The sequence below is a fragment of the Hemiscyllium ocellatum genome, chromosome 6, assembly GCF_020745735.1.
Source record: "Hemiscyllium ocellatum isolate sHemOce1 chromosome 6, sHemOce1.pat.X.cur, whole genome shotgun sequence".
Taxonomy (NCBI): Eukaryota; Metazoa; Chordata; class Chondrichthyes; order Orectolobiformes; family Hemiscylliidae; genus Hemiscyllium; species Hemiscyllium ocellatum.
The window spans coordinates 87,737,845-87,751,100 of record NC_083406.1 but is presented as its reverse complement, the minus strand read 5'-3'; the positions used below and the strand labels follow the sequence as shown (position 1 = coordinate 87,751,100).

Sequence of the window (13,256 nt, the reverse complement as noted above, 5' to 3'; positions counted from 1 at the left end):
GACCTGATTTTGATTGTTCTGAATATTAAAATCGTTTCTAAGGAAAAGAAAAATCAATGAATTATCCCAATAATTCACAAATACATTTTTTCCATGTAAATATATTTATTTATCTTTAAAACTGGAGACAGCATCGTTGAAAAGAAACAAAATTACTAGAAATATGCAGTAAGATAGGTTCATCTATAAAGAGAAAAGACCAGTCATAACACTTGTAACTAGTACTCAAACATAAAGTCCCAATTTATTTTATTTCTTCCTTTTTAATCTGCAACTAGATAAAATTCTTTATATGACAGTACATTTTTACTGCAGAGGAATTTGGTATTACTCTTGGTTAATTGTTTGTGACCTGCAGGGGATGTACTTGGCTCTGGTGCATTTGGAAAAGTCATGGAAGCCATGGCGTACGGAATCAATAAAGCAAATGTCCCCATCCAGGTTGCTGTCAAAATGTTGAAGGGTATGTGCAAATTATATCAAACTGTTCTAAGTAGAAATTTAGATTTAAAATTGTGCAAATGTTGACTCTAACTTCAGACTTGCTATTGTTTCAGAATATTAATGCAATTCTGTGTTCAGTTGAATTCCTACAAGACATTCATTTATTAGATTATTGAACTTCAAATTTTTGTTATTAGCTCAAATTTTTGGAATATTTAGGCTACAGCTAAATGACCATATACAGCATTTTATCAGTTGCAAGTTTTACAGTTTTTATTTCAAATATTATCTAGTTTAGCACAATTAGCCTTGACAGTATGTTTTTCTAAACAGTTATGTCCATATTTGAATGAGTCTTCAAACTTCTAAATTCATTCAATATAGCAGTCCTAAGTTTAGTAGGTGTTCAGATGAAGCCTGGATTGAAAATAATTTTATTGTAGGACAAAATCCAATAGAGTCAGCTACTGGAATTTTGGAGAGGATTTGTTTTCCTGCATCACATTAAATAATAAGGTGGATGTGGAAAAAACAACATGGCACCAAGGATCAAATTAGACTAATATGAAATATACCAACATTACATAACCATCTTATCACCTACCAACTAATAGCTTGGAAGAGGAGATATATAAGCGTACAGTAAATAATCACAGAGATCATATAGCACAATGGTAGTATCCCTATCTCCTAATTCAGGAGGCTTGGGTTCAGGTCTCACCTGCTTTACATTTGTAATAATACATCTGAGCAGGTTGATTAGAAATTATCTGCTATATATAATTAATGCTATTAATCTTAACCTATTTCTAATAAACTGATTAATTACATTAATAAAGTTTTAGAAGAATTTTTGAAAAATAATTTAAATGAATTAATATAACTCCTGTTATTTTCTAAAGTTCCCATACGGCTGCTATCTTTAACCTGAGGGTCACCATATGTAAGGTGAGGGGAGAGGGTGAGAAGGATAGTCCTTCATGGTCACCTCAGCTGCTGCAGGAATTGAATCCATCCTGTTGGTACCACTCTGCATTGCAAACTGGCCATTCAGCAAACTGAGCTCCACTATTTATTTCATTAATAGATAGAATTGCTATCTGATGGCAAAGCTCTTTTCTTGAGGATTTTATGTCTTAATCCTAGCACTAAATGAACATTTTGAAAATGTAACAACTGGCGAGTAATTTTCATGTTTTATTCACTCGTGGGATGTTGGTTTGGCTAGCATTTATTTCCCCATTCTTAGTTGTCTTTGAGAAGGTGCTGGTGAGCTGCTATTTTGAACTGCTGCATTCCATTTGCTGTAGGTACACCCACAATATTGTCAGAGAAGAGTTCAAGGATTTTGATGGAGAGACACTGAAAAGACAGTGATATATTTCAGTGTAACATTTCTACAAAGTCTAGATGTGAATCAAAAGTTTGATTTCCAATATTGAATTGCCATCATTCCAGTTGGAGAATTTGAAGTCAATTTTTAATCTATGCAAATAAAAAGCTGTATAATTAAAACTTACCCAAAAGCTGCTGTATTATTCCAAAAATAGAGAAAGGAATTTTTTTAAAAAGGCAACTGCCATTCTTACCTGGCCTACATATGTCTTCAATCTCACACCATCACGGTTGACTCTTAACTGCTCTGTGAAGTGGTCCAGCAAACTACTTACTCATCAAGCTTTCTGGGCAACTCAGGATGGAAAATACATTCCAACCTTGCCAGTAACACCCACATAGAGTCATGGAGACATACACCACAGAAACAGACCCTTCAGTCCAACTCGTCCATGCTGACCAGATATCCCAACCCAATCTAGGTCCCACTTACCTCCAAACGCTTCCTATTTATATACCCACCCAGATGCTTTTTAAATGTTGCAATTGTACTAGCCTCCACCACTTCCTCTGGCATCCCATTCCACACATGAACCACCCTATCTGTGAAAAAGTTGCCCCTTAGGTCTCTTTTATATCTTTCCCCTCTCACCCTAAACATATGCCCTCTAGTTCTGGACTCTCCCACCCGAGGGAAAAGACCTAGTCTATTTACCCTATCCACGCCTCATGATTTTATAAACTTCTGTAAGGTCACCCCTCAGCCTCCGATGCTCCAGGGAAAACAGCCCAAACCTATTCAACCTCTCTCTACAGCTCTACAGCTCAAATCCTCCAAACCTGGCAACATCCTTATAAATCTTTTCTGAACCCTTTCAAGTTTCACAACATCCTTCCGGTAGGAAAGAGAACAGAATTGCATGCAAATTCCAAAAGTAGCCCAACCAAAATCCTGTACAGCCGCAACATGACCACCCAACTCCTATACTCAATACTCTGACCAATAAAGGAAAGCGTACCAAACGCCTTCTTCACTATCCTATCTACTGCGACTATACTTTCAAGCAGCTATGAATCTGCACTCCAACATCTCTTTGTTCAGCAACACTCCCTAGGACCTTACCATTAAGTGTATAGGTTCTGCTAAGATTTGCTTTCCCAAAAGGCAGCACCTTGCATTTATCTGAATTAAATTCCATCTGCCACTCCTCAGCCCATTAGCCCATTTGATCAAGAGCCCATTGTAATCTGAGGTAATCTTCTTCGCTGTCCACTACACATCCAATTTTGGTGTCATCCGCAAACTTACTAACTATGCTCACTTATGCTCACATCCAAATCATTTATATAAATGACAAAACGTTGTAGACCCAGCACTGATCCTTGTGGCACTCCACTGGTCACAGGCCTCCAGTCTGAAAAACAACCCTCCACCGCCACCCTCTGTCTTCTGCCTTTGACCCAGTTCTGTATCCAAATGGCTAGTTCTCCCTGTATTCCATGAGATCTAACCTTGCTAACCAGTCTCCCATGGGGAACCTTGTCAAATGCCTTACTGAAGTCCATACATATCATGTCTACCGCTCTGCCCTCATCAATCCTCTTTGTTGCTTCTTCAAAAAATTCAGTCAAGTTTGTGAGACATGATTTCCCATGCACAAAGCCATGTTGACTATCTCTAATCAGTCCTTGCCTTTCCAAATACATGCATATCCTGTCCCTCAGGATTCCCTCCAACAACTGGCCAACCATTGATGTCAGGCTCACCGGTATATAGTTCCCTGGCTTTTCCTTACCACCTTTCTTAAATATTGGTACCATGTTCGCCAACCTCCAGGCATCTAGCACCTCACCTTTGCCTATCTATGATCCAAATATCTCAGTAAGAGGCCCATCCATCACTTCTCTCGCTTCCCACAGAGTTCTAGGATACACCTGATCAGGTCCTGGGGACTTATCCACTTTTATGCAGTTCAAGAGATCCAACACTACTTCCTCTGTAATATGGTCATTTTTCAAGATGTCACCATCTATTTCCTTACATTCTATATCTTCCATGACCTTTTCTGCAGTAAACATGATGCAAAATACTCATTTAGTATCTCTCCCATATCCTGTAGCTCCACAGAAAGGCCGCCTTGTTCATCTTTGAGGGGCCCTATTCTCTCAGTAGTTACCCCTTCATTCTTAATAGATTTGTAAAAACCCTTTGTATTCTCCTTAACTTTATTTTCCAAAGCTATCCAATGTCCCCTTTTTGCCCTTCTGATTTCCCTCTCATGTATCCTCCTACTTCCTTTATACTCTTCTAAGGATTCACTCAATCTATCCTGTCTATACCTGACATATGCTTCCTTGTGTTTCTTAACCAAACCCTCAATTTCTTTTGGCATCCAGCATTCTCTACACCTACCAGCCTTTCCTTTCACCCTAACAGGAATATACTGTCTCTGGACTCTTGTTATCTCATTTCTGAAGGCTTCCCATTTTCTAGCCATTCCTTTACCTGTGACTATCTGCCCCCAATCAGCTTTTGAAAGTTCTTGCCTAATACCATCAAAATTGGCCTTTCTCCAATTTAGAACTTCAACTTTTAGATCCAATCTATCCTTTTCCATCACTATTTTAAAACCAGTACAATTATGGTTGCTGGCTCCAAAGTGCTCCTCCACTGACACCTCAGTCACCTGCCCTGCCTTATTTCCCAAGGGTAGATCAAGTTTTGCATCTTCTCCAGTGGATACCTCCACATACTGAATCAGAAGTTTTTCTTGTACTTGCTGAACAAATTCCTCTCTATCTAAACCCTTAACACTATGGCAGTCCCAGTCTATGTTTGGAAATTTAATATCCCCTACCATAACCACCCTTTTATTCTTACAGATAACTGAAATCTCCTTACAAATTTGTTTCTCAACTTCCCTCTGACTATTAGGAGGGTCTATAATACAATCCCAATAAGGTGATCATCCTTTTCTTATTTCTCAGTTCCACGCAAATAACTTCCCTGGATGTATTTCCGGGAATATCCTCCCTCAGTACAGCTGTAATGCTTCCTCAGTATCTCCCTGAGTCCCAACACCCACACCACGGCACCTTAATACTTTAAATCCTCCCAGGCAGCTTTAGCAAATCTCCTGGCCAGTATATTAATTCCCTTCCAATTCAGGTAAAATCCGTTCGTCTTTTACAGGTCACATCTACCCCAGAAAAGATTCCAATGATCCAAAAAGTGAATCCTTCTCCCATACATCAGTTCCTCCAGTCTCCTCTCTCCTCCTATTCCTACCTTCATTAGCTCATAGCACCGGGAGTAATCCAGATGTTACTACTTTCAAGGGCCTCCTTTTTAAATTTCTGCCGAACACTCTCTATTCTTCCTTCAGCATCTTTACCTTTTCCCTTCCAATGTCGTTGGTTCCAATGTGTACAGTGACCTCCTGCTGGGCCCTCTCCCCCTTGAGAACATTGTACACCTTCTCTGAGACACCTTTGATCCTGGCATCAAGGAGGCAACACACCATTCTGATTTTTCGCTGCTGGTCACAGAAACGTCTGTCTGTGCCTCGGACTAGAGAGTCCCCTAACACAATTGATCTCTTGGAACCCGACGTACCCCTCATTACATTCGAGCCAGTTTCAATACCAGAAACTTGGCTGTTAGTGCTACATTCCCCTGAGAATCCATCATGTCCTACATTTTCCAAAACAGCATACCTGTTTGAAATGGGGACAACCACAGAAGACTCCTGGGTGAAAGTGAGGACCACAGATGCTGGAGATTAGTGTTGAGAGTGTGGTGCTGAAAAAGCACAGCAGGTCAGGCAGCATCCGAGGAGCAGGAAAATTGACATTTTGGGCAAGCTTTTGCCTGAAACATCGATTTTCCCACTCCTTGGATGCTGCCTGACCTGCTGTGTTTGTCCAGCACCACACTTCCCACAGAAGATTCCTGCAAAACCTGCCTACCTGTTGTACCTTTCCTGGAGTTAACCCATTTATGTGACTGTATCTGCGACTTTTCTCCCTTCCTATAACTGCCATCCATCACATCCCCTTGCTCCTGTAAATTCCTCATTGCCTCTAACTGTCACTCCAACCAATCCATTCAATCTGATAGAATTTGCAACCAATGACATTTATTGCAGATGTAACCCTCAGTAACATGAAACTCTCCCTAAACTCCCACATCCAGCAAGAAGAGCATATCTCTCTACTAAGAGCCATTTTTGTTTCTTCCAATCTGCAGACCCAGAAAATAGCACCATCTTATTTCTCTACAAAACACTGCTCCAGGCTAACTTAATACTTATGGCTTATATTTTCAAGTTTAATCAAGAGACATTTCTCAATAAAACATATAATCAAGAAAGAACCCATTCTACTCACTACTGCAAACTTACAGCAAGGCCCCAAGGCCTCCCTTAAAACTATTCACTTATCTGTCTCTGTGCTGTGACCTCTCCCAAACAGGTTCCTCTTAGATCAGATGTAAATTTCACTGTTGGTTAATTTTCCCAGGTGCACTCTGAAATCCAGCGATACACAAATTCAACAGCAAAGGAAGTAACTGTGCAGGTTCATTGCTGTGTCAATTAACAGTGTGGGTTTCTTTCCCTCTCTCCTGTACAGACCATGCCTTTGTTCCTCTCCTTTTTAAAAGTGCCATTGATTTGACTTTATTTTTCTCCAAAGTTCCAAAATTCCAAAACAATGCAACAGCATATAAAACAGTAATTGCTGCTCTTGGAATTCGAGGAAATCAACCTCCAACACCTAACATACCTCAGTCTGTTACAGCCAGAAATTTCTCCCATCCTCCATCTTGGATTACCCCGAATCCTCTCTAAAGAATAAATTGAAAATTTAAACTATTTGTACATACAATTCAAAAAAATATCAAAATCAAATAGTGCTTTGTATAATAATTTAAATCAAGTCAGTGTAAATTTATAAATATGTTTTATTATACTTAAAAGAAAAATATGAACCTTCTGAAAAAGATGCCTTGATGTCTGAACTGAAAATGATGATTCACATGGGGCGCCATGAAAACATTGTCAACCTTTTAGGTGCTTGTACTATTTCTGGTAAGAAACTTTTTCTTGAAGCTTTGTTCGTATGTCTCCATATTTAAATCATACTATTTACTTACTCACTCAATTGCTTACTCAAAATTTTAATTATGTGCTATTTTAGGTCCAGTATACCTAATCTTTGAATATTGTTGCTATGGAGACCTTCTTAATTACTTAAGAAATAACCGGGAGAATTTTCATAAGACGTTGACTGATGTCTTTGCACATAACAACTTTAGCTTCTATCACAATCTTTACAATGATCAGCAATTCAGGTAAACTACATATTTATCAATATGACTGTTGGTCAGTCTTACTATCTTCCAGTGCCCTTATGATTTCTATTGTTTGTTATGAAAAAAAATAAGCACATGATAAGAAAATGTTTTATTTCCAATTCCTAAAATCAGTGAGAAACACTATCGGGCTGGCCAACATATAAATTAGATATCAACAAATTGATTGAATTTCCAATTCACTAATATCATGTAAGTGTTAGCATGGCTTAATGTTGAATCTTGCCTGAGTTAGAAGATAACAGCTGGAACTTTTGTTTAAGCACTAGCATGGCATTTCAGACTGAGATTGATCTGCATTGTCAGTATTGTTGCCTTTTAGCTTGTTCAGATGAACATTAAAGACACTGTGCCACTTTGCAATGTAGCACAATGCTGACAATTATCCCTCAGCTAATGTCATCAAGACAGATTGACTGGTCAGATACCTTGTCTTTGGGATTTTGCTGTGTGGAAATAGACTACTACATTTGCCAACAGTATGCTGTAATTAGTTGACTATCAAACATTTTGGCATATCTTCAGAACATATAATACATTTTATAAGTTCAAGCTTGATCTCTATTTATCAGTAAATATATCTAGTACTTGTTGAAAATCATCCATTCATGATTTACAAAGGTTTTGCAAAGTACTTTGCAATTACACAAAAAGGAATACTAAACAAGAAAATAATATGCGGGTCATTCTTCTTTCAAGGTAAAGTCACCATAATATTACTGGAACACAGGGCTGCTGTCTCATTAGAGAGGCAACTGGAAGTTGTTTAATGTGACACATGAGGGGAGAGGATTAAAAGGAGAATCTTTCATGGTGATCTCACCAGTATGGGAATTGAAGTCACACTGTTCACACCATTCTGCAATGAAAACCTGCCATCCAACCAACTGAATTAATGAAGCAGAAATAATTACTTGATCTTTGTAATCATAAACAAATTGTCCCATCTATGCCAAGAACCTATTTTAATTTAATCATGTCCCTGTTCTGGATATAGAGGGGCTAATTTTCCAACCCCTCCATCTCCAGCACAAACTGGACCTTACACATTTTGCACACACCTAACCTGTAATAGAACCCTTGCATTTTTTTAAATTCACTTTTGGGACGTGGGCATTGCTAACTGAGTAAACATTTATTGCCTGTCCATTGAGAAGGTGGTGATGTGCTGCCTTCTTGAACTCTGCAGTCTACATCGGTTATGTATGTATGTATCTACCTATCTATCTAGTGACACTGTAAAATTTGTCTCCATTCTCCTGTCTATTTTATAACAATGTAATAGAAAAGAGGGAGAGGTGTTTAATTCATGAGCAATCTACTGAAATTTTAAAGATTTTTTTCTTTTGTCTGCCTTCCATTATTTGTTGCAAGATTGTAATCAGGAGCAGGAAATCCAATTTTCTACTTTAACCCAACAGTAATATTTTAATAATCCACCATAACTCTGAGTTATTACTTTTAAATTCATTGAATCACTAACAGGACTAAGAACTAATGCCTGCCTAGAGGTTTGAGATAAATGACTGTCATTGCACTCAAAGCAATCTGGCAGAAATATAGAGATCGCAGCAATCCATGAACTCCAAAGTAAAGTATTGAAGGCCTAAAGTTGGTCCAAGGGCAGATGTATGGTGAGGTTGGTGGGTTCTAAAGAGGAGTTGCATAAATGAAGAGTTGAGGAAGATGATGGCCATGGAACAGGCAGTGATGTTGTGTAGAATGAGCAGTGGCATGATGGCTGAGGCGCACATTCACTGAACTACAACCATCCATTACGTGTTCTGTTTTGCCTGTCAGGACTTTATATTGTTTAGTATCTTAGTGGAGGAGAAGAGAACTGGAAGTGAAATGTAAATTGAGCACATTGCGTCTTTAATAAGACAGAAATACACAGAAATAAGGTGGTCGCCATTCAAAAGTGAGGTTCTAAAGTTATCATTTAATGCCAGAGGGAAAAATTGGGAGTGTTTATCTTGACAGCAAGATATTGTTTTCTTACCCAATTTTGTCACCCTACTCTCCATTACTCCCGCCATGCTAGTGAGGGGAAAATTCCACCCATTTTCTCAGACAATGAGCGTGATAGTGGCTCAGCGGTTAGCATTGCTGCTTCACAGCACCAGGGACCACGGTTCTATTCCAGCTTTAGGCGACTGTTTGTGTGGAGTTTGCATGTTCACCCCATGTCTATACGGGTTGCCTCTGGGTGCTCCGGTTTCCTTCCACAGTCCAAAGAAATGCAGGTTAGGTGAATTGGCCATGCTGTATTGCCCATAGTCTTCAGGGATGTGTAGGTTAGGTACATTAGCCAGGGTAAAGGTCGAGTAATAGGATAGGGGGATGGGTTTGGGTGGGTTACTCTTCGGAGGGTTGGTGTGGACTTGTTGGGCCATAGGGCCTGTTTCTATGACCATCCTTGTATTCAGATTTACAGCTCAATTGTGAATTTATTTTGTTCCCTAATATAAACATTTATTTTGTAATGGGAATTTGTTTTAGTGAAAATTGGACCAATTTTATGAGCATTTTTATTCTCTGTTTTGAACAGCTATAAAACTAGAAATGTGGTGCAAAATCAATCTTATGTGCCCATGAATAGAGAATCCGATACTGGCATGTTGTCACAAAAATCTGATAGTGATTTACTATTCCATGAGGATGAACTAACATGCCCATTAAATACAGGTAAGACATTGCGTGTGTAATTCTAGAGCAATTGTTTCTGTCACTCCAAGGATAAATACTGTATCGCAAAATAGAATATAGATGACTATAGTAACTGATCCGTTGTTTATTTCAACAAAGGGGAAAAAACCACAGTCAAGGTCAGTGTTCTATATATATTGCATATGTAACTAGTTCACACGGTATCTTACACAGTTTAGGAGGGAGCATCCACTCTTGTTCAACATATATACCGGATGTTACAACTATATACCGGATACATTAGATTGTAATTCAAGTATGCTAGCTGCCGGAGAGAAGCATCAAATCTGGTTGCTCCTTTATTGGAACAAGAACAGAAAACACTGGCAAAGCCCAACAGGTCTTAGAAAGTTCTGACAAGGGGTCTCTGGAATTGAAGTGTTAACTCTGTTTTTCACTCTACAGATTCTGCCAGACCTGCTGAATTTCGCCAGTATTTTCTGTTTCTGTTTGCAGTTCTTAGGTTTTATTTTAGTGCTTCTTTAGTGGCTAAGATGTAGGAAGCTACACTGATATGTGAAGCAAGTTCATGAAAGTGGTGTATAGAAAACCTAGAGTGTACTTATTGTATAACGGTAATATATACAGAATACTTTAGAAGTAATGCAGACATTGTTATAGAGTTACAAATAGAATATACTTTACAGTATTTACCCCAAGAAAATTTGCCCTGTTATTGAAAATTTTTGATATTTATGTGGTAGGTACTCATTATTTTAAGAGAAGTTTGCATCTAACACCAGTGCCCAATGTACATAAAAATCCAATAATCACCCTATAAACAACTGTTCTCCAATGTAATAAATAATTACTTCAGATTTTATGATTCTAACAAAGTTTTAATATCTGTAGAGTAGCACATAAGAAATTCTTTGCCAGATATTTTCAATTACTCAATCATTTTTCAACCTTTCTCTGTCTAGATGTTGACTATCGGAATGCCAGGAGATATGAAGATGAAGATTTGCATGTTCTTACTTTTGAGGATCTCCTGAGTTTTTCATATCAAGTTGCTAAAGGGATGGAATTCCTGACTTCACAAAGTGTAATCTTACTTAAAAAGTCTTTGAATCAAATAATTAAAATTATAGCTTAGTATTATCAAAGTGAATTAATGATTGATGTTTATTAGTGTATTCACAGAGATCTGGCGGCAAGGAATGTGTTAGTTACCCATGGGAAAGTAGCAAAAATATGTGATTTTGGATTGGCCAGGGACATCATGCAAGATTCTAACTACGTTGTCAGAGGCAATGTAAGTCCATGTTTATGTTTGTTTCTTGTTGTAATCTCACCTAATCATTCATACATACAGTAAGCAATTTTAGCATTTGGTCACAACGTAAACTAAGTTATTGTAGATTGTCCAATTGTAATAGAACCCTTGCATTTTTTAAAATTCACTTTTGGGATGTGGGCATTGCTAACTGGGTAAACATTTATTGCCTGTCCATTGAGAAGGTGGTGATGTGCTGCCTTCTTGAACCCTGCAATCTACATCGGTTATGTATGTATGTATCTACCTATCTATCTAGTGACACTGTAAAATTTGTCTCCATTCTCCTGTCTATTTTATAACAATGTAATAGAAAAGAGGGAGAGGTGTTTAATTCATGACCAATCTACTGATGTCAATTTTAAAGATTTTTTTCTTTTGTCTGCCTTCCATTATTTGTTGCAAGATTTGTAATCAGGAGCAGGAAATCCAATTTTCTACTTTAACCCAACAGTAATATTTTAATAATTGTCACTGTTCCCACTGAGATTAACTAATTCAGCTCATACTAAAATTAGAACCCTTGAGCTTTCTGATTTGCCCCGCTATTGACCAGTAAAATTACAAGGTAGATAACTAGTTCAAATGAGTATTTAATAATGCACAAATATTGGTAATTTCAATTAAAACAGACACTGCTGGAAATATATATGTGTATTAATGTTAGTAAAACAATACAAGTTAATATTGTTAATTTGATCCTACATCACCTCCCTCAAGTTCTTAATTAAGTAAATAATTTGTTTTCATACCATTTGATACCCTCACCTTATCACCCTCACCTTAACCTCCTTCCACCTATCGCATTTCCAACGCTCCTCCCCCAAGTCCCTCCTCCCTACCTTTTACCTTAGCCTGCTTGGCACACTTTCCTCTTTCCTGAAGAAGAGCTCATGCCCGAAACGTCGATTCTCCTGCTCCTTGGATGCTGCCTGACCTGCTGCGCTTTTCTAGCAACCCATTTTCAGCTCTGATCTCCAGCATCTGCAGTCCTCACTTTTTCCTTAATTAGTCACCAATGAATGCATCCTTCTCAAAGAGCCTTTCTTTCTTACTGGGATATACCTTTTCTAAGAATTACTGAATACCTCCTTAAAATTTGACACTGCAGCTCTATTGACCTAAATGTTTGGGAGACAGGCCGCCTACTTGCGGAACGTTTCAGGGAACACCTCTGGGACACCCAGACCAACCAACCCAACCACCCCGTGGCTCAACACTTCAACTCACCCTCCCACTCCGCCAAGGACATGCAGGTCCTTGGACTCCTCCATCGCCAGACCATAGCAACATGATGGCTGGAGGAAGAGCACCTCTTCTTCTGCCTAGGAACCCTCCAACAAGGGATGAACCTAGATTTCTCCAGTTTCCTCATTTCCCCTCCCCCCACCTTGTCTCAGTCAAATCCCTCGAACTCAGCACCGCCTTCTTAACCTGCAATCTTCTTCCTGACCTCTCCACCCCCACCCCACTCCGGCCTATCACCCTCACCTTGACCTCCTTCCACCTATCGCATTTCCAACGTCCCTCCCCCAAGTCCCTCCTCCCTACCTTTTATCTTAGCCTGCTGGACACACTTTCCTCATTCCTGAAGAAGGGCACATGCCCGAAATGTCGATTCTCCTGTTCTTTGGATGCTGCCTGACCTGCTGCGCTTTTCCAGCAACACATTTTCAGCTCTGACCTAAATTTTAACCTAGTTTCCCAGTTCCTCTTAGCCAGCTCTGTCTTTGTACCCTCATAGTTACCTTTATTTAGATTTAAAACATAAGTGATGGATTCCACACTTCTCCCTTTCAAAATGAATGTGAAATTGTGTCACCTCAATACTCCTGTACCATGATGCTATTGATTAATCCTGTCTCATTGCATCTCACATTAAAATATTTTTAAAATTATTTTGACAATATTTGGAATTTCCTGCATATTCTGTTGCTTTCAGTCATATTCTGATAATCAGTGCTGAAATTGCTGTCCTGCTCTATTGCTTTGTTCTTTCCCTTTGCTTCACTTTATCCTTTGCATCTCACTGTACCGGACTGTAGCTCACCTCTTGCAACCAGAGCATTTTGGAAGAAATTCATCCTCCTCTTCAGTCAATAAAAGCATCAAGGCTGC

General features: G+C 38.8%; 1 protein-coding gene across 1 annotated transcript in view; it reads left to right on the top strand.

Annotated features, from left to right (window-relative positions):
- The window catches only part of flt3 (fms related receptor tyrosine kinase 3), a 74,178-nt gene that overhangs the window by 48,597 nt on the left and 12,325 nt on the right, over positions 1-13,256 (top strand). Inside the window, exons 13-18 of the mRNA XM_060826973.1 lie at positions 359-463; positions 6,759-6,869; positions 6,979-7,132; positions 9,705-9,841; positions 10,786-10,907; positions 10,995-11,117. Of these exons, the coding sequence (XP_060682956.1) occupies positions 359-463; positions 6,759-6,869; positions 6,979-7,132; positions 9,705-9,841; positions 10,786-10,907; positions 10,995-11,117 (752 nt within the window). The remainder of the gene's footprint in view (positions 1-358; positions 464-6,758; positions 6,870-6,978; positions 7,133-9,704; positions 9,842-10,785; positions 10,908-10,994; positions 11,118-13,256) is intronic.